Below are 20417 nucleotides of genomic sequence, written 5' to 3' on the forward strand. Positions count from 1 at the left end.
AGTGTTCCTCATTCATTTCAACTTGATTAAGCTCTAACAGCTAGACTTACATTTTAGGCACCTGTATTACGTGATAAGACAGGAGACAGTTAACACAAACACCTGGGTGGTGGGCACTTTTGGCCTGGCAAGGGGATGCACTGAGAGGCTGAGGCTGCACAGAGAGCTTTGGAGCAAACGGTCCCGTGCTCGTCCTTGGCCGAGGTGCTGAGGCCAGTGCTCGGGTGACACCCATCAGCCTGTGCACGTGCGTCTTACACACTCATCGAGCTGTATGCTCATTTCCAAATTTTTAAAAGGGCTTTAAAACCTTTTTAAACATGCATGCTCAGTAGTGGTGTTTTAAATGGTAGATTTATTGAGATTAATTCACATACCCAAACACCATTTTAAAATGTACAATGCAGTGACGTTTAGCACATTCACAGTGTTGCACAGCTGTCTCCCCTATCTCATTCCAGGACCTTTTCATCTTCCCAGGGGAGCCCACACCCACATTGAGCAGCCACTCCCACTTCCTCCTCCCCCAGCCCCTGGCAATCACTAATCTATTTCCTGTCTCTATGGATTTGCCCATCCCGGACATTTCACGTGAATGTTATACCGATACGTGGCCTTTGGTGACTAGCTTCTTTCACTGAGAAGACAGTTTTTGAGGTTCATTCGTGTAGTGGCACGTGTCAGCTCTCCGTCCCTGTTTATGGCCAGGACTCCTCTGTGGTATGGACAGGCCTCGTCGTCTCATTCCCGCATCGGTGCTGATTTTCCTGTTTGTCCTTTACTTTGTGTGAATAGTCGGCAGCTGGACTCATCGCAGGGTCTCTGAGACCTAGAGGTCCTGCAGCTTCTGCTGGGTGTGCATGAATTCTTGGGGACGCTTTCAGCCTTGGATCATGCAATTCCAGAGCAAAGGCTTTACAAGCAGCCTGTGGAGATGAAACAGTGTTCACCGTTTAGGTCTAGTTCTGCGGGCTTGACCCAGGGAGAGACCTTTCTGATGTCCTGGGCCGAACAGAGAAAAAAGAGCAGCAAGGATGCCAGGGCAGCTTTTCCAATTTTGCAAAAAGTGCACACACACAAAAGGAAAAGCACTAAACGCACGTTCGATGGGGCAGGCAGCCTTCAATGAATGACATCATTTGTAGAACATAAATCTTGGTTTGTGTGATTTATTTATGTTAAGAAATCCACATATGATGCTGAGTTTTCAATGGCTTTGTTTAAGTGATAGTTTTTCCTTTTTAGTGAAAGTTGGAGCGAGGATAAACAGCTCCAGCTGTAAAAATTAAAGGCGGAGGTGAAGCCAAGGTGATTATTACACAAAAAAGCTGAGTGGGGAGGGGTATTTGGCCCTTCTATCCTCTAAAATGAAAATTACCCTCTGCCACGATGTGCCGTGAACAATTACCTGCTGTTCATTAATTAACCTATTTTAAAAGCACCACGTTTCTACTAGACACTGTTATTTCTCTAATGTGAAAACTGGCTTATTCGTGTTTATTAGAACAACTATGTCCCACGTGGTCTGGGCTCAGTGCACACTTTACTGACACATATATTTTTTAAACGACACATTTTATTATTGGAAATACCTTACTAGAAAACCTAGATGCTGAGCATGACTTACTTGCTGTGTTAGCCCCACACTGGGCCCCCAAAGCCACTGGCTGGGTTGCGGGGCCTGCCCCGAGAATAATTCCGGGATGGCCGCCCTGAGCGGGCAGCTTGACTCCCCAGTGAGAGCTGGACTCTGAGGAAATATAGACCCCACACGGCTGCCTTTCTGGACACAGGCAAATAGACGGTTATTGTCAGAAGCACATGGCTGACCTGGAGAGCAGAGCACTCTGGAGCGCATGCCCCTGGCACCACATGGCACCCAGGGAAGGGTCCCGGGCACAAACCCCTCCGTAGCGTTGCCTCTGTCACGTGCATACCCTGGAGAGCGTCATCTTGCTGTCTGTGTCACCTGGAGTCAGGCTTTGTGGTCAGGCACTGAACCCCTCTCTCCTGCCTCTGTGACAGGCCTTGCATCTCTGAGCCTCAGTTTCCCCATTTGTAAGGTGGAAGCAATTGCAGTTCCTACTGAATGGGATTGTTGTGACTGTCCCATAACACCCTGAAACATCCCAGGGGTGGAAGCCAAGCCAGACAACGGCCAGCACCCTGCCTGGCACAGGAGTCCGGCACCATCTGGCTCCATCCCTCCAGGCCAGGGAGCCCCACGAATGGACAGTCTCTCCCAAGGGTGCTCTTTCCACCATGTCCCCTGCCTCCATCATTTTGCTGAGGCCTCCGAGCAAGCCGGATGCCTCATCCAAATGTGCCCTGCGCAGCAGTGGATCTAGGTGGCTTGCTCACTGCTTGGGTCCCTCACACGGGGCTGGCGCTGGCTGCTGAACTCAGGAGGCCCTTTGCAAGCTGGGGTTGATGAGGGACAGGTCACTGAGCACAGGGCTGCTGCCTCCACTGCGCTGCAGTGTCCTATAAAGTTGCCCCTCCTCTTCTTCTGTCTGTCCCTGGGCTGAAACCAGGCTGCAGAGATTCTAGGGTCACTTTCCATGCACTCAGCACACTTCATTCATTCGTGACTCCATTCATTCATTCATTCATTCATTCATTCATTCATTCACTCACTCACTGAGCTCCGAGCAGGCTCCCGGGCTTGGTCCAGGCACTGCAGCCTTGCAGTGGTCAGACACCCTGAAAGCTCCAGGTCTGCTGGAGGAAATCCCTTCATGGCCAGCCTGCACCAGGAGACTTAGTTCCAGCAAAACTGTCCTTACCGGGGCCTCTGCCACATGTGAAAGAATGAGTGCTGGGTCTGCAGCATGATCCAAGAGCTTCGGGCCCCCCAGAGGACAGGTGGTGGGCCTGTGAGAAGCACCAACTGCAGGTGCCAGGAGATCAGCTGGCCCTCCACCCTGACCAGGCAAGACCAGGGCAGGCCAAGGTTAGGAGGGTGGGGCCTGACACTGAGAACCTGTTAAGACCTGCCTAACAGCTCCAGAAGCCCTGTGCTCAGGCCTGGCTGACTTGCCCTCTGTGTCCAGCCAGGGAGAAGGTCACTGCCCTCCATGGGTCCACTCAGAGCCTGCACAGCCAGGCCTTGTTTCTGTGGGAGGAGGCACCAGAGGGTAGCCGGACCCTGCCACTAGCAGTGCTTCTCCAGCAGCCTGCAGAGCTCCCAGGAAGCACGAGGCTCCGCCCTACATGCTGCCATCCCCACAATAACCTCTGGCTTGCCTGCCTGCACATTACACATTAAGAAATTGGGGCACCCAGGACGCTGGGGTGGGGGAGCGGCCCTAGGGTCTCAGAGACTGTAAGTTAAGGTGCCTTCTATTCTCACGCACGCAGCTGTCTGCTTGTCCTGGAAGGAGGTTGGGGGGGGTGGGTGTCATAGCACAAACACATAAGGAAAGCAGGGAAGCCCTCCCATGTGCATGGGGGGCAGTGCCCAGGCAATCCCTCTGCTGCACCCCCAACCAGGCTCAGCATTCCCATTAGAATTCCACTGATATCATGGGGGAGGATTGCCCCATGAGTGAGGATTGCTCAAGGCTGGGATCATGCCATCCCCACCCTAGTCCCCAGGCCTGGCACATAGTTTCTCCTCTTGAGGTCCTTTGACCTGCCTGGGCTGCAGTGGGCTTGGGGCCTTGTGCACGTGTACTTTCGTTGGGAGGCTTTTGGGGTGAGATGCAGGAGGGAAGGATCGGGGGAACACCTGCCTTCCCCTGCAGGTGGCAAAGCCTGGGGTAGTGGACACCAGCGCTAGTTGCCTGAGTCCTGCTCTCTTCCTGGACATGAGGTCCTGGGCTGGCAGCTGGGGCAGTGGCAGAAGGCCCTGCCCCTGGAGGACATGCAGGCTGATTCCATCACCTTCCGGTCACGCAGCAGAGGTAATTACTTTCCCTGCCGGGGCGGTCCTGATCTCCACCCCTTTCTTGTTGGCTCAGGTAGCCAAGTCTCCACCCGACACCTGCCGAGATTACTGGTTTAGTAGCAAGCAAAGCGGGCGGAGGAGGGGGTGTCTGCTTGGGTGCCCCCCTAGCCTCTCCATTCCCCTCTTTCCTCCCGCATGATCCTGCCCAGAAGCGGTAGTCGGCCCGGAAAATGTGCTCAGGTCGTGCCCCCTCCCCCTGCTCTCCCACCCTACCACCGCAGTCAAAATCCGGACGCTAGTTTAAGAGGATAGCTGCACCGGGGCTCCCAAGGTCCCGCCCCGAGGGCCCCGCCCAGACGTGCCAGACACGCCCAGTCCCAGCACCTGGAATGCCGCCGTAGTCCCGGGGTAGCGTGGGGAACCGGAGAGAGACGCGTTTTGTTCCCGCCCCCACGGAGCTCAGCTGGGACCCAGGCCTCTATCGCCTGCCCTTCCTTCCTGGCAGCCCCAGCACTCGCCCTCTGCAAGATATGGGGTGCGGGGTGGACCACCCTAGAGCTGGAGCCTGGCGTGTTAAACCTCCCTGCGTCCTGGGCCCCAGGGGAATTGGAGAACACCGCTCGGGAGGAGCCAAACCGCTGGGGGAGGGGGGGGGCTCGACCCTCATCGTCCTCCACCAAGCCCCGGAGAGGGGAATTCGAGGATGGCGCGAATGAGGGGGTGGGCGTGAAGAGCAGGGATGGGTAGAGATCGCCCAAGAACAACATCGCGCCCCTTCCGTTGTGGCCGGTTCCTCTGAGCCCCACTGAGCAAACGCGGCCCCTGCTTGGCGTCTTTCACTCGTCCTTTCTCCCGCCAACCTCACATAAAGCCGTGAGAGGGGCAAAGGAGGGTCTGGCTCCATTTCACAGATGGGGAAACTGAGGCATGGAGGAGAAATCCACCGCAGCTCCCTGTCCAGGGTCGTATCTGCAGGGTGTGGAGCCCTCAGGAGCAAAGACCAGATTTCGTTTCCAAACTAAGAGGGTCCGCGGCGGTGGGGGGCGACGGGGGTCAGGGACTGCGGCCCGGAAGAGAGAAGGAGGGGCCTTTGCACAAAGAGGGTGCAAGCCGATTTGGGGAGTCTCCTCCGGTACCAGGCGGCCAGGCCAAGGTCCTCGGTTCTGGGGCGAGGGCTCTGGGGTGGGGTCGCGAAGAAATGGCTCCCACCCAGCGGCTCCCGGGCCTTGATCGCTGGAAAGGCGACGCGGTTAACCGTTTTCGTTGTTGCCAGGGCTCTGACCGCGCGCAGCCAGAGCCGGAGCAGGAGGCGGCGGCCGTGTCCATGCGGGCAGCGTTTGGAGCGGCCACAATGCCACCTCAGTCGCGCGCAGCTCTGAGGACGCTGCAGGGCCAGGACGCTGGGGGAACGGAGCTGCTTGCGCGTGCGGGGACGGCGGCCTGGGGGTGCGGGTGGCGCGAGGGTCCCCACTCCGAAAGGTGCCGGCTGCCGGGCGCACGGGGTGGGCGCACAGCTCAGGATCAACGCAAACCGAACAACGGGATTCGTTGGCGGATTTTTAAAGGTTCTCGGACGGAGGGGGAAAGCGTGGGAAACCAATTCCGTTTATTGCTCCCCGGGGCAGCGGCCGCCTGCGCGCTGCAGCCAGAGCCCCATGGCTCTGCGATCGCTTGGTCCGGACCCACTGTGCATGCCGCCGAGGCGGGGTCGTCAGGGCTGCCGGCACCTCCTGGAGAAAAGGTTTGGGTCCGGATACTGGCGCCTACTCCCTCCCAGGCTCAAACGGGGAGTTCAGGCCCACGGCCTCAATCTCTTAAATTAAAAATCAAAACAAAAACAAAAACCTCCCGATTACCACCCACCCCAAATGGCATGTGGCAGACCCCAGGTGCCTGCCTGAGAGTGCTGGGGCGGTCCTGAGAGATTGTCGCCCCTGCCAGGACTCCAGGATGCAGGTGGGCAGAGAAATCTCGGGACCTTCCCAGGACGCTGTTCATCTTCTAGGGACGATGTCCGCCTGCCCCACGAGGAAGAAGGTCCAAACACCTGCGGTTTGCTGGAAGTTCGCTGTGTGATCCACATTCCTGGGAAGTCCCTGTTGCCAGTATGCCCCGGTGGCCCTGTGACCCGCTCCAGATCCGGGACCGGGTGTGGGCACCCAGAGGCCTCCACTCGGAGCGGCTTAGGGAACAGCCTTGCACGACGCTTAGGAACTCGCTGGGACCTGTGTCCTGTCCTTGAAATTGGTCTGGGTCACAGTGAATTTCCCTGGGGCTGGGGTAGGAAGAGGGGCAAAAGGGGGCCTGAAATAGTAACGCAGAGCCCAGGAGGCTCCGGTGGCCCCAGTCTGGAGCGGAGGCGCGGTGCCGGGGAAAACACTGCCAGAGTGGCGGCCTCCTCGGGAGGAAATGGCCCTGGAGGTTGTCTGTGCCCTGCCCCCACCCCAATTCTTGACCAAACTCTCGAGCTAACTATTCGCCCCAGGCTGCAAGGCCTCTGCGTTCAGTCCCCAACTCGTCCCCTGCCGGGCGCCAGGACCACCATGTTTTCTCCTCCGCGGCTGGTCTCCAGTTTGTCCCTGAGCGTACAGCCTTCCGATGCTCAAATCTGGGAGACGTTTCCATCTAGTGTAGAGGAGGGGAACGAGCCCAGAGGGAGACCTGTATCTCCGTCAGACTCGGTGCCTCCTGTGGAGGGTGGGGTGAGGCCTGGTGGTCTGGACCCCTGCTGGGGCAGTTCCGGGGCTTAGAGGAGAGCCCACGTGTAAACTGAGGGAGAAGAACTTTTATTCTCTTAGCTACTCAGTGTCTTTCTGCGCAGGAACCAGAGCGCGAGCAAACCTGGAATCTGATAGAGCCCAGAGACTGAGTGCCTGACAGCCTGCCGCTGAGCTCAGGGAGCCCAGAGGGCAGCATGGAAGCAAAGTGGAGGACCCGGCCAGAGAACCCTCTGCCCTAGAGGTGGCTGGCCCTTCCCACCGCCCAGCACAGTCTGTAGCAGGCTCCTTGGGGCCTGAGGGCCTGGATAGGGGGGCTGGGCCGGCTCTGACCCTGCTGCTCCAGGCATACAGACCTCAAAACATAGACCTCCTCTACAGAGGCCGAGCCTCTGTGAGTTGGCTAGGAGCACGGGTCCTGGCCGAGCAAAGGGAAGCTTCAGCCGGTGTGAGAGTGCATGTGGCCCCAGTGCGGTTTTACTCCCCATGAGCTTCTCGGAATCCCGGGAGTTGGGGACTCGCCTTACTCGCTGCCATTACAATGCCCACTACAGAACTTCAGGACTAGCTTTGCTCCGTCTCCCAAACCTGACCCTTTCCCAAAGGAGTTCCCCTGATGCTGGGTCTCCAGCTGCACTGTCCTATGAGCTGCACAGGCTGGGAGTGGACAGAGCCCCAGCTGAAGTGGGTCCCAGTGCCCCAGGAGTTGGTGGTAAAAGTCCCTTTTCCAGTCCCCTGACCCAGCACTAAAGTGGGTTCTGAAACTCAGAGTGGAGGGCATGTCTGTGCAGCCAACCCCCAGCTCAGCAGCCCCTGACAAGCCTGGCGGTCACTGGGGATGTGGAGGGCAGCATGCCCGTCTCCAGTGCAGCGTCCCCTTGGCGGCATCGGCCACAAGATTTCCCATAGCCTGGCTCCCTTTGAAAACTGCCCATAAGCCTTTCAGTATTACTGAAATGAAAATTGGGCTCCACTCTCCCACACCTGTTTTCCTAAGTCCCACATGTCTTTGGGCAGGACGCAGAGCTGGGGGCCCCAGGAGGACCTGCCTCTGATTTTCCCTGCTTCACCCTCCCTCTCGCTGGGACTCTACAAGGCCTGACCTGCTCTCCATTCTAAGTCTGGCCACGTGGGGGCAGGGCCTGGTCAGGCCAGGGCCATGGCCTTGGGGACGGCCTGTCCAGGCTCCTCGAGCTGATCGGCTGATTGGAGAGAGCCCTCACGCACAGGGGCTGCAGCACAAGGAGATGCCTGTCTCCCGGGTCAACCTTGATTTCCAGAGCCCTCTCTCTCCCAGGTGGGCCCAGATGTGCAGTCTCGCCCCCAGCCCAGCAGGGTCCTAGCAGGGGGCAGGGAAGAGAGTGCAACCTGGCATTCCCCCCACCCCCAGCCTCCTGCCCTCCTTCCCCAGGCCCTGGCAGGGTGCAGTTCCAGAATCTACAGGGTATCCAGGCCCAGCCTGGCCAGGGCTCTGAGGATTTTAATCGCCCCCTGAGCTGAGAGAGGGAGCAGAGAGAGGGCCTGAGTGAGCTGGGGTGCCCCAGGAGAAGTCTGGGCCCTCCCAGCCTTGGGGTCACTGGCTGTTTCCAGGGCAGGGGAGCCAGTGCTGGGCTGGGCTCAGGGGTCCGGAGGGGACCTACTCTGCAGGTGGGAGGCTTCACAGGCACCCCGTATTCTCCCAGGCCTCATACACATCCTCGTCGGGAGGCTCCCTACAAGGGGTCCTGGAGTGCCGAGATATGAAGGTGACCCCGTGTTCTCTCTGGCCAGCAGCTCTAGCCAGTTAGGTCCACCGGTGAAAGCCTGCCTTAGCTGAGTTAGGTGGGAAGTTCCAGAGCTCCGGGGTTCCAGCTCCCTTGCCACCTGCCTCTGTCAGTGACCACCCTCCCCACCCTGGGTGTGAGCAGGAGTGGGCTTTCAGCTGGCTAGGGCCAGCAGCAATGCCCTAGTTCCCGTGGGCACACTCCCCACCGAGTCGTGGAGAGCCTGGTAGCAAGGCCCAGGGACCCTCTGAGCCCAGCAGTACTGCGCTCAGCCCACAGGGAAAGGTAGTCAGAGTGTTTGGGGAGGGAGGAGGGCGAGAGGCCCTCGGAAGGATGGGTGGGCACTGGGGCTGGGGTGCCGGACCCTCAGTGCTGCTGCTGCGGGCAACACTCACCTAAGGGCAGGAAACAGCGGAAGAGACAGTCAGTGAGAACCAGAGCCGGAGAGCGCCTTCTCCGTCTGGGACAGTGAGCGGGGCGCAAGAGTGGACACCCCCAAGCAGTGGGAGCTCTGCTGGGGTTCCCATCCCGGCAGGGAAGCGGCTGCCGGCTTAAGAGGCCCAAGGCCCAGAGCTCCACCGGCATGGCTCCTGCCAAGCCTGGCTCTGTCGGGATTTTCCTCTGGGGAAGCGTTGGCCATGCACCCCTCGCCATCAGGGTGCCTCTGCCAGGACCCTGGGGACTCGGGTTAGTTCCCTGGCCATGGCCTGTTCGCCTCTTTTATGATCAGAGAGCGCTGGGTTGGAATGTAAGTCCCAGAGAAGGCACTGCTGGTCTCACTGCACAACACAGGGGAGGGGCAGGAGCAGGAGGTCTCCCAGGTGGCAGAAACCCCAAATCGCGGGCTAGACCCCTTTCAGGCTCAGGCTGACTCTGCATCAGCTCCAAGTCCTGCAACCTGGCAGAGCCCTGCTCCTGGAAGGGCCCGGGGATCGGCCCTCCGGTGGCTTCCAATTCAATTTTGAATCCCAGACATACACAGTCGACTGAGGAATTCTCGCTGTCCCCACCATGTCCTGGGCCCAGACATCCTGCCTGCCCCCAGCCCAGCACTCCCCTGCCGCACCTCGGAGTTTGAGGGCTGAGGGCAGGAGAACCCGGTGGGCGCCCGCCCCCGCTCCTCCACCTGCTCCGCCAGCTCTCCCACCCTGGAAACACCTGGCCCGAGCGAGGCGAGGGGGGAGTGTCCCCAGAGGCCCCGGTCCCTGGAGGTGGTCCAGCTCGTGCGCTCGCGCGGTTGGGTACTCACCTGGGGGCCGCAGAGGCAGCAGTACGCGGGTTGCCCCCAGGGCGGAGAGGTGCGGGGACGCCGGGTGTGCGGACAGCTGTCCCCGCGACGCCTCCCTGGTGCCCGGCGAGTTGTCCCCCGCAGCTCTGCGCGGGACCGAGGGCGGCGGGTCCGAGTCCCGCCCGCGGCCCGGGCAGTGGCAGAGCGCGGAGCTGGCGGCGCTGCCGCTGTTGTTTTTGAGGCCAGAAGCCCGAAGCAGCGGCGGTTGGGTGGGGGCAAAGGGGAGGGGCAGGGGCCGGGGAGGGGGGCGGCGGCCCGGAGGGGCCTTCGAAGGAGCCGGGTTCGGGTGTGCGGGCCCGGACGCCCCCTCAGCCGATCGGGCCAAGGGCTCGGACCAACGCGGGAGAGAGAGAGAGAGGAAAGCGGGCTAGGGTGATGGTAAACCCAAAGCTTTTTAATTAGGACTAAAATGCAATAAAAGGAAGCAAAATCAGCCAGACCCACGTCCGAACTGTCGGCGCGTTTGCCCCACATCCAAGGAAGTCGTGAGGGCAAACGCAGCCGCCACCCTATCTTCGGCCGGCTGGGGCGGGAGCAGCAGCGCAGCGCGACGCACGGGAAGGGTGGGGGGATAGTCACCTCGCCTCCGGGGCCACCTGGGTCCTTTTAAAGTGTCCGGGGTGCGGGCCCCGGGCGGGAGCGCCCAGCCCGGAATGTTTTCTTAAAGGGCCAGTTCCGAGCTGCGCTGAAAAGGGGGGTGGGGGAAGGGGGCGGGGGGAGAGATAAGTGAGGTGAAGCCCGGGAAGGCCGAGGAGAGCCCCCCAATCCCGCGCCGAGGCGGCGGGCGGCGGCGGCAGCGCGACGATGAGGATGATGAATACATTGCAAAGTTTTTTTGGCCCCGGCGAGGGGTGTCAGATTGAGCGCTCTGTGCGCATGTGCGAAGGTGTCCAAACTGACAATGCTGGGGAGATGAAGATAGTGTGTAGCTGCTTCTGGGCTCAGGGAGGAGGAGAGAGATTCCGCGAGCCGACACCATGCGATCCAAGGCGAGGGCGCGCAAGCTGGCCAAAAGTAAGTCTCCCGCGCTCGGCCGCGCCGCGCCGGCGGGCCCGGGCCTCGGGGCCCGGGCGTCCGGGCCAGGGGTGCGCGTCGGGGCGAGGCCGGCGCGCCTCAGGCTCCTGGCCCCCATATCGGCCGCGCGGCCCGGGGGCTGCTCCGCCCTCGCGCTCCGGGGCGGCCGGGCTCGGCGCGGAGGCTCGGGGCGCCCGGGCCGCGCGCTCCCCGAAGGCGCCGGCCCCCTCCTCGCTGAACCCCCTCCCCCCCCGTCAGGCGCTCGGGCCCGGGAACCCGAGGCGCGCGGTGGGGGCCAGGGAGGGGGGCGGAGGGGGAGGGCTGGGGGTGGAGGGGAGCGAAAAGCGAAAGTTAGCGAAAAGTTGACGAAAGGGGAGAGCAACTTTTTCCTCCTCGCTCGCTCTCTCCCTCTCTCTCTCCGAGTGGCTCTCAGTCCTGGTCAAATCATATTCCGGGCTTTTGAAATAGTGGGCGCTAGAGCACCGCCTTTGGCGTCGGCCAGCCGGGCGCAGAGGAGGGAGACCCCGAGCCGGGGAGGGGGCGGAGGAGGGGGCGCGGGCCGGCGCCCACCGGCTCCGCGGGCGCGAGGGCGCGGGTGGCGAAAGCAGGACAGCCACGGCCACTTGGGAAGCAAAATGGAGACATTTTCCTGGGCTTGGAACTATGGTCGTGAAGTTTATTCCCACTGGTGTCCCGCGCGGCGGAGGGCGCTCCTCTGTGACTCCGGCAGCCCACGCGGGCCGCCCAGGCGCCGGTGCCTCCGGCAGGAGTGTCCCCACCCGGCCGCCTTCCGACCCGCCGCTGCCGCCGCCACCCTCCGCCCCGCTCGGACCCTCCTGCACCCGTTCGCCTGGCACAGCCGTGAGGCCCGGCGGGAATAGAGCTGCCCCCGGCGAGACTGCCCGGTTCCCGGCCTTACTTTCTCTTTCGCTCCGTCTCGGGCCGAGCCCCGGGCTCCGCGCGCCCAGCCCTCCGCCTCTGGGTCCTCACCGCCAGCCGAGTGCTCCCGCTGCCTGCGCTACCGCCCGCCGCTGCGCCTCGGGGCCACCCGTGCGCCCTCCGAGCCCCAGCGCCAGCGCCATCGGCCGGGAGGCCCACGGGCCCGAGTGGCGTGCAGGTGGGGGCGGCGGCGCAGCCGCGAGAGTGCGGCTCCCGCAGCCCTGGCTGAGGCCCGGCTGCAGCGAAGCGGAGAGCGCCGCGCGGAGCGGAATCGGCGCCTCCTGCTCTCCCTGCCCGCTTCTCTGCCGGCCGCCAGCCCACTGGCGGAAGGGGCGCGCGTCCTACTCCTCTTGGGAACCCTGCCCGACCACCAGGCAGTTCAGCCCGCTCCTCCTCGGCCTGACCCGGCCGGGCCTCGCAGCACTCAGGGCCGACCCTAAGCGTGAGCCCGCTGGGCGCGAAACTCCCGACAGTTTTGGGAAGAAGTTCTGCTCTCCGGGTTCGGTATTGGCGCGGCTCGGCCGGACAGCGACCCCGCGGTCGTAGGCCGTGTGTCTGGCTCGCCGGGGAAAAGCAGCCTATGCGGGACGCCCCTGCACTCCGCCGGTGGCTTTTGGGGCCCTTCGGGAAGGCGCCGCCGCTTTCCAGCCAGTCTCCTCTGCCCAGTGCTTCTGGCCTCGGCCTCCCCCGCTTCTCTCTCGTAACCTCTGGCCCCTCTTGGTGCGAACAAGGCCCCCGGTTCGGGGTTGGCCCGGCTGTGCACGCGCTACCTGACTGCCGGCAGGGGCGTGGGGTGTGCGTGTTGGTGTGCATGTTGTGTGCAGTGTGGGCCCCCTCAGAGTCTCAGTCCAGGCTGCCAGCCTCCGGGGTCAGGCTCTCTGAGGAAGGGCCTGAAGCTGGAGAGAGAATGTGGAAAGTGGCCGCGCTCTCTCCTGGTCTTCGCTGCAAGCGAGTGGCGCTCAGCGTGCCTGGCGGCAGGGAAACTTCCCATGCCCCCAGCAGGCGGCCAGTCTGGCCACCATTCTGGCCTTCAGCTCTCTGTCTGCCCCACCTCTGCCAGGTGGGGAAGGTTGCCCAGGCCAGGCTCTGCTCAGGACCTAGATGGTGGCTGGCAGCCTCCAGCCTAGCCTGGAGGCCAGAGGACAGGACCAAGGGTAGGGCGGCACACAGGTTTCCCCTTCCTGGGAGTCTTTAGTGAGAAAAAGCACAGGCCAGCAGGTCTGTCAGGCCCAGACCAGCAGGAGCCCACACCAGGGCAGACATTGGGGACCCCTCCCTCTTGGGCCCTACAGCTGGGACAGCTGCCCCAAGCCCTCCCCCAAAAAGGTGGTGGCTGAAGCAGGCACAGAAACGCGGCTGCCTGCCTGACACAGCGCTCAGGACCCGCTGAGGAATTTCATTTCAGTGGACAATATTTTAAGCAGATGTGGATATCCCAGGGGACCTGACTCTATTACCTGAATCCCAGGCAGAGGGCAGCTCGAGGCCACCAACAGAACCTCCCCCTCTAGGCCACATAGCGGCCAGGGCCAGGGGCTGGGGCTGGGGGGAGAGGTCATAGTTACAAGGCCAGTGTGCAGGGCTGGGCTGTGCCTGCAGCCATGTGCTGGGCAGGGGAAGGACTACCAGGTGAGTGGGTGTGACCGCCTGACTCTGAGCTTGGGGGGCTGCACCAGAGGGTGCCTCTGGGGCTGTAATTTCGTTTGTGTTTCCCCAGGACCCCACTCCAGGGGGTCTCTCTTGCTGGGCCTGCACTCTGGGGTCCACCACTGGGGGCTCTGAGTTGAGCTTTCCAAGGGTAGAGGCCACTGGGCTGCTGTTCAGCTGCTGGAACACCCACCACCTCCTCAACCTGGGCTTGGGAGGCAGGAGGTAGAGTGAGGGTCACAGGTCGTGTCCAGGGTCCCCTCACACAGGCTGGGGTAGGGCTGGCCTGTGGGGAAATAGGGCTGTCCCTGCGGAATATTTAAAAACAAAATGCCTGACAAAAGCTTTGTGTTTCTGCCTCTGTTGTGAGCCAGGTGGGCAGGTAGGGGGTCAGCACAGTCGTGGTCCCTCCTGACCTCTGTGCAGGGAAGGATGGGCCCCCAGAGACTGTGCCCAGCCAGGGGCTCCATCCGAGCAGCCTCTGAGGCCTAGTCCCCGTGGAGGTGACAGATCCCTCATTCTCAGACACTACATATCCTGGGTCTGGGGATGGTGGCCTATGAATGACTGCCGCCTAGCCCCTGGAGTGAGGGTGGGGGCTGCGACCTCTGCTAGATGTGGCTTTTCGTGTGTCTTGTGTGTGTTTCAGGGTGATGTGTGTTTCAGGGTGATGTGTGTGAGGAAGGTGTATGTGACAGGGTGGGGGAGCCAGGCTGCAGGCTGAGCTCCCAGCCCCTTCCTTCTTCGCCCTCCGCTGCGGAAACAGGCCAGGCTCCCTCTCTGCTGGCCCCTGCCCTTCTCCCACCCGCGGAAAGTCTGCCTTTCCACCATTCCTCTGCCTGGAGCTGGGCAGCAGCCTCCTGTTTGCACGCCTGGTAGGGTAGTAGCGCCAGGAACTGTCCGGTGGGACTGGAGCGTCTAGCCCGCTTCGGGCGAAAACGCGGAGGCAGCGGTGGAGGGGCGGGGTGCAGGGCTGCCGGCCAAGGCCAGGGGCCCTGCGGCGGTGCGCAGAGGCCCCAAGGCTGATTTCGCGCTCTGCTGGTGGGTGTGCCGTGGCTGGGGGCCTTCTAGAGGAAGGCAGCGGGGGCTACCAAATCCTGTTTGTGGAGTGACCTCCCGGCAGGCTCCTCAGAGAGGGGAGCTGCACTCTATGGCCCCCAACACCCAAAGCTCGTCCAGCGCTGCCTGCTTTTCCTGTGTGCTACTATTGCACAGCAGGTGCGGGCTAGGCCTCCCCCACCGCCCTGCCCGCGGCTCCCGCTCACCCTGGGTCCCCCTTCCGAGCAGAAAGCAGGGCATGGGACCTGGTACCTTTTTCTGTTGAGAGGCTAGGTGTTGGTGGTGGGGTGGGGGGCTCCCCCCACCGGGCTCCTAGGAGAGGCCAGCCAGCTCTCTGGGCCACTTTGGGCGTGATTAGCCGCGTTTTATTCAATTCGGAGGCAATTAGGGATCCTTGGGGGGCTGGGGCTGGTAATTAAGGTGATGTATAATTAGAGTTTCAACAAAAATTATCCAGGATTAAAAATCTTTTGAATAATTTCGTTTAAAAATTTCAAATAGTGCTAAATACAATTTATCAGGGTTTGAATCAAACCCGTGTAACAAGTCTTGGACACCGCAGCTCATGTCGCCGGCGCAGGAGGACAGGGAACGGCCAGGACGCCGTCCCCTTGAGGGAGAGAGAACTTCTCGCAGCGAAGGGAGCGCCGGGCCTCGCTGCGGGTAGAGGGGTGGCGGCGGGCGCAGACTCACTCGGGTGGCCCAGGGCTCCAGACAGCGCGGGCCCTGGGAACCCCAGCTGAGCCGACGATTACCGCAGCGGCTCCGCGTTCTCCGCACACAAAGTCGCGGCCAACAACCGCGCGGAGGGAGCAGCGCCCGCGTCTACACCCGGTGGCCGGTCCACGGCGATGGATGCGCCCAGGCGCCCCTGACCCCAGCCCAGCGAGTATAGCTCCCTCCACCTCCTAGGCTGCGGTCCGGCCCCAAGCGTCTCTGCCCCTTGGCTTCCTGGACAGAGAAGGGTGGGTTCCTCGCCCCGACCCCTCGACTCTCGACGCTGGCCCAGACTCCGCGGGCGGCTGGCCCATGTTCCGTTCGCAGTCGCTTCTCAGACCTGGGTGCAGAGAGAGGCCGGATCGGGTGGGAGCCTGGGTCTAAACGGGGCAGTGGGGGAGGAGGAGACGGTGTGGAGGGGACCGAGGTGGAAGGTGGAGGTTGGGCTTTCCAGGATCGAACCCCACCTTCCTGGGCCGCATTCGCTGGTGCAGCTTCGCCCGAGGTGATGTGTGGGCCCCGGCATTCGCTCCACGCACCTGCCTGCTTGGGGAGGCCGTAACAGGCTGCAGCCTGAGCCAGAGTCGCTGCCCCGGTCCCTGGCCCCTGCCGATGCGGCAGCCTCCAGGGAGAAGGTCAGGGTTTCTTTAGAGGTCACTATGGTCCACGTGGAAGACATGACCCCATTCCCCTTCACTGACCCTAAGAAGGCTGGAGTGTGGCGTATCTGGCACCATTTTTAAGGGGTAAGAAAACCAAGGCACAGAGACAGATAGGTCAAGTAACCCATGCAGATCACACAGCAAGTTGAGGGTGAAACTGAAAGTCACTTACATAAAGCCCTCCCAGGTTTCTTATTTAGCAACCCCTCTACCCCCACACTGCAAGCTGCAGGTATTTCCATAGGATTTTTTAAAATGTGTCTGGGTTTAAACGTTTTCCCAAGGCCAGTGCTCAGCTTGTAACAGGTCTGCTCTTAAAAAACAAGCAAGGCATCACTGTGCTTACAGCCTGTGGGTGCAACTCAGCCTCCCGCAGGCTGGGTTTTTCCTACTCCCAGGTCTGGACTCTCCGCTGTTCTCCCCACCCAGCAGGCGAGGCGGGAGGCCTGGCTCTGGCTTCTCCAGCCCCTGGTCTGTGTGTCCATGTCTAAGAGCAGGTGCAGAAGAGCAGAAGTGCCCACCACTTGCCTGCACCCCCCCACTTAGTGGCTTTTACCTGAGTGAATTCAGGAGGTGGAGGACCTATCTGCTCACCCCCCTACCCCCACCCCAAGTCTGGAGGGAAATAATCTCCGCCCCTCCCCCTAGACAATCAGGGAGAGGTGGAGCTGCCTCTGCGTGGACCTGACCACAGGGCAGAGGGAACTGGCAGCTCAGTTGCTGGTCCTGCCTGGGCCGGCCGCTGTTCCTCAAGTGTGGGCATTTCCTAGGCTACAGCCAGGGCCACCGGTGGCAGTTTTGGGCCACCTAGTTCTCCCCAGCTCTTGTGGGCCCAGGGCAATGCAGGGCAGCCTCTTCCTGCTCTGACCACTCTCAGTCTCAGGCTTTTGCCTTCAGATCCTCTGGGGTCCGGTCTCTCCCGAGACTCTGAGGAACGATGTCCTCCCTTGGGCTCGCAGAGAGGAGTGCCCTGCTCCCAGATCCATGTTTGTTTAATAGTTAACATTCTGTGCAAAACAGGAGGGAAGTTAGAATCTGGTGAAGGCTTTGCTTATTTTATATCCACTATAACTATTTCTGTCCATGAAAATTGGCTTAATTATATCAATGGAATGTTGCTTTTTCAATTCTGTATGCAATTAGTCCGTCTTGCCGGCTGCAATTTATTTTAATAAAAAAATAAACCAGTGGTGTGTTCAGTTCCTCGTCCCCTGGGGACAAATGCGATTGGTGTGTTTAATTTCATTAACTACAATGCGGCCTACTGGAAAAATGTATAAAATCAGCTTTATACAGCTTAAACACTGGCATTTGAAACAAATCATTATTGCATTAGCTGTCACACTGGTAATTCTAGAATCTAAGGAAAAAAATATATTATGGCTGTTTTTATAACCCTTTGCAAATGCACTGTTAAAATAATTTATAATCATTTGAAAACAGGGCTGGGTCCTGGTGAATATTTTATCTCCCCTGAATAAGGCTGCGCGTTGTCCCGTGTACGTCGTGCGTCCTGATGTACGCGCCATTCCCAACTCGAAGCCCTCCTCTTTCAAGGTGGAGGCCGTGGGGGCTGGCCATAAACAAGCCTGGTGAGCACGGGCTCATTTTTTCATTCTGACCGGACCCCGCTCTTGCGGTGGAATATTTGGTGCAGTGACAGACACATCTGAAGTTCGCCAGGTCAGAGGGGACCCCAGAGGCTGGTGCTGCCGAGCCAAGGCTTCCCCTAACCTCCCCTCTGGCCTCTCAGATGGGAGGAGGGCTCCATAAACACGTAGAGCCTTACAGGCGTGGGAGGAAAACCTCCCACTGACGGTGTTCCCGAGCTCCAACCTAGGGAAGTGAAGGGCCACCTGTGCTCTGCTCACCTCTGCCACCCTGCTCGGGGGAAGCCAGAGAACCAGTGACCAAACACTGCTTTCTGAACCTGCCCAGGTCCTGCAGAATGAACTCAGTTAGGGGGTTCACTAGACAGAGGGAATTCATTGCTTCTCGGTGGATAATACACTTCCAGACGGTGAGCGCCTCCAGTCCGCACCCTGTTCGTTGAGCGTGGGTGTGGAGGGACATGCCCCAGTGTGTGTTGGGATCAGCCTTAGCAGCGCAGTCCTGGACCAGCCTGAGCCGATTCTGCGGCCCATGAGGCAGGCGATGGGGGCCGCTTGCCCCTTGCTCCCCTGGGTGTGTGGCTAGAGATGGTTAGCCGGGCCTTCGGGGAGGGGTGTTGGGCAGAACGTGGGCTCCTCTGGCCGTCTGTCTCCTGGTTGAGATGCGCCATGCCGAGACCTGACTTGTATTGCTGAAAGCCCGACAGCTGGCTGTTGGCCTGTCCCCAGTATGGAGGTGGTGAGGGACCACATTTGGCAGTGGAAGGGCAAAGACACAGGGTCTCAGCCTCCCTGCTCGCTGCCACTCTCCCTGTGTAGATGCCTTGGGTATCTTCTAAGGGTCTGTCCCCTGCCCCACCCCAGGTAGTGCCCAGGGTCATTAACAGGAAGAAAAGACCTTAGTGGGCGTGTTCTGAGGCCTGGTACCAGGACTGCTGTCCTGCTGATGTGGGAGGAGAGGGGTTCCCAGCTCTTACCTGGGTTTTCTTAGGGGATTCCCAGAAATATCCTTGGGCATTTCTGGCCACATTGAGGACTATCCCCTTCCCCTGCCCCTTAGCCTCCTGACTCACCTGCATGGATTTAGGTAGATTTCATTGTTTCCTCTTGACACAAAATTTATATTCTATGATAACTTTCAATGTAGGATGATGGTGGGGCATTAGGGGGCACATGCACACCATCTTTGGGTCTGAAGCTCCCTCCTGCTTCTCGGGGGGTGGCTGGTGGGGCTGGGCAGGGAGGGCCTGGGCCAGGTCTCCCCAGATACCTGGCTCTGGGACCACACCCGTGGAGGTGACCTCCTTATGCCCAGGGTGGGTCCTCAGGCTTGTGGTTTGCTATCCTTTTGGTAAGCTGCCGTGTTGAGAAATTAATGGCTTTGTCTACTTTCTTACTTTAGAAAGACTAACAAAACCAAATGCTTCGTGCAAATCTCCAGCTCTGGGCCGTGGGTGCCCTGGATGCTGCCGCAGAGGCCTCACATGGAGCCCTGCAGCCGGCCGCCCTGGGACAGGGCTGGGGGCACTCAGTTCTCCCCAGCTCTGCACGCTGTGGCGTCCCACTCCCAGGTCCCCACACCCCGCCTGAATCCGGCTTTGCCAGCACGGCACCCCTCGCCCCCTTGCCATCAGTGACCTTTGCAAAATCAAGGAAAGGTGAGGCATTTGGGAGAATACAAGTGAGCTATGACTTGGTTGAAGGGTTGCAGTGTATGTATGTGTGTTGATTTGTACCTCATGCTCCTTCACTCACAGCCTCAAGCGGGGATGACTCCACAGAAGGTTCTGGAAGGGTCCAGAATGGTGTCTGCTGGGGTGTCCGGGGGCAGTCAGAATGGCCGGTGAGTTTCACTCCAACCAGACAGGCAGTCAGAACTGAGTTTTGGTTTTCTCTCCTTGGCCTACGTGGGAAACTGCTTTGTCCGTCCTCGGCCTTCCTCCCCAGCCTGTATGGGGGCCATCTGCGGGTCCTGAAGGGGGTGCACAGGCCAGGTGGAGGGTGCGCACCCCATCGCCCCCCACCTCCCTCGGTGTTGCAGTAGCTGCCCAGGCTGCCCCATCACAAAACCCTGCCGCTCCCCGCACCGACCGCCTGGCTGCAGCTAAGCATCCATTTGGATGCTGCCATCCAGCTCGGTCCTGGCCTGACACACACACGGGATCCTTAGCTCCAGATTTTACTTTCAAATTGAGGAGCACAGATTCTCGGCCCAGGTCGGCCCCTCTGCCGGCTGGCTAGGTACTCGCTGTGCTCACAGGCCCCTGACTCCCTCTGGCCGCCTTCCTGGCCCTTCCACCACTCTGGGCCTTTTCCATCCTTGCATCTTTCTTCAGGGTCTAAACAGCTGTGGGCATCTGCCAGCCCCTTCTTATCAGAGGCCTCTCAGTTCCTACAGGGGGTGGGGGGTCTTCTGTTGTTTGTGCGGCTCTAGTCCATCTGTCCCTTCATCTCTGGCCCCGGAGCGCAGCACATGGCCCGTGGGCCTACCGCATATGGGGCCCTGAGACCTGCTCCCTGGGGGAGGGGGCATCCAGAGGAAGTGTGGTCATGCCACCATGGTCATGCTCTGGCCAGTGTGGCGCATCGGGGGGTTCACAGATGCCCAGGAGACCCTCTGACCCTCAGCGGCCAGCAGGTCCTTATCTTGGAGTCTGGGCCTCTGTATCCAAACTGTTGGGAAGGGGAGAAATCCAGATTCAGCCCAGTAGGCCACCCCCAACCCCAGCACCTTGGGGACAACCCGCTGTCCCCATCCCTGGCCTGGCCTCTGTGCTGGTGGAGGATTTGCCAGAGCCTCTCCATCCCCCAAAACTAGCTGCTCTCTTTCAAATTAGAAAGGCAGAGAAAGAGGGCAGAAAGGAGGGAGGGAGGCGGGAGAGGAGGCACATACCTGTGTGCTTCGGGGAGCCTCTCCCTCTCCCTCTCTACCTACACTCAGTGGCTCAGATGTACTTTGTGCAGCGTTCCTCTGGTCGTGGTGGCAGGCAGGGCACCCCAACATTTCAGCACATGGATAAAGTGCCTGGGTGGGCATATGAGGAATGGAAAGGGAATATGGCCGGGAACTCTTTCCTGTGACACAGTGGAATCCCCGTATCTACATGCAGAT

General features: G+C 60.4%; 1 protein-coding gene and 1 long non-coding RNA gene across 4 annotated transcripts in view; one reads left to right on the forward strand and one right to left on the reverse strand.

Moving 5' to 3' along the window:
* Window positions 1-335: 335 nt before the first annotated feature.
* On the reverse strand, window positions 336-9611 carry LOC109461132 (uncharacterized). Its single transcript, XR_016018518.1, has 2 exons — window positions 8765-9611; window positions 336-926 (listed from the first exon to the last, which is right to left on the reverse strand). It is a non-coding gene; the product is annotated as an uncharacterized LOC109461132 (long non-coding RNA).
* Window positions 9612-10246: 635 nt separating this feature from the next.
* The window catches only part of PRDM16 (PR/SET domain 16), a 317843-nt gene continuing 307672 nt past the window's right edge, over window positions 10247-20417 (forward strand). For 2 of the 3 annotated variants that reach the window (XM_074334225.2, XM_074334226.2), the window contains exon 1: window positions 10247-10671. In XM_074334225.2, coding sequence (XP_074190326.2) covers window positions 10635-10671 — 37 coding nt within the window. In that variant the 5' untranslated portion in view covers window positions 10247-10634. The remainder of the gene's footprint in view (window positions 10672-20417) is intronic. The other variant, XM_074334230.2, reaches the window with a different exon arrangement.

This window comes from Rhinolophus sinicus, chromosome 14 (genome assembly GCF_057876585.1).
Source record: "Rhinolophus sinicus isolate RSI-liver-muscle chromosome 14, RSI-T2T, whole genome shotgun sequence".
In the NCBI taxonomy this organism is placed as follows: Eukaryota; Metazoa; Chordata; class Mammalia; order Chiroptera; family Rhinolophidae; genus Rhinolophus; species Rhinolophus sinicus.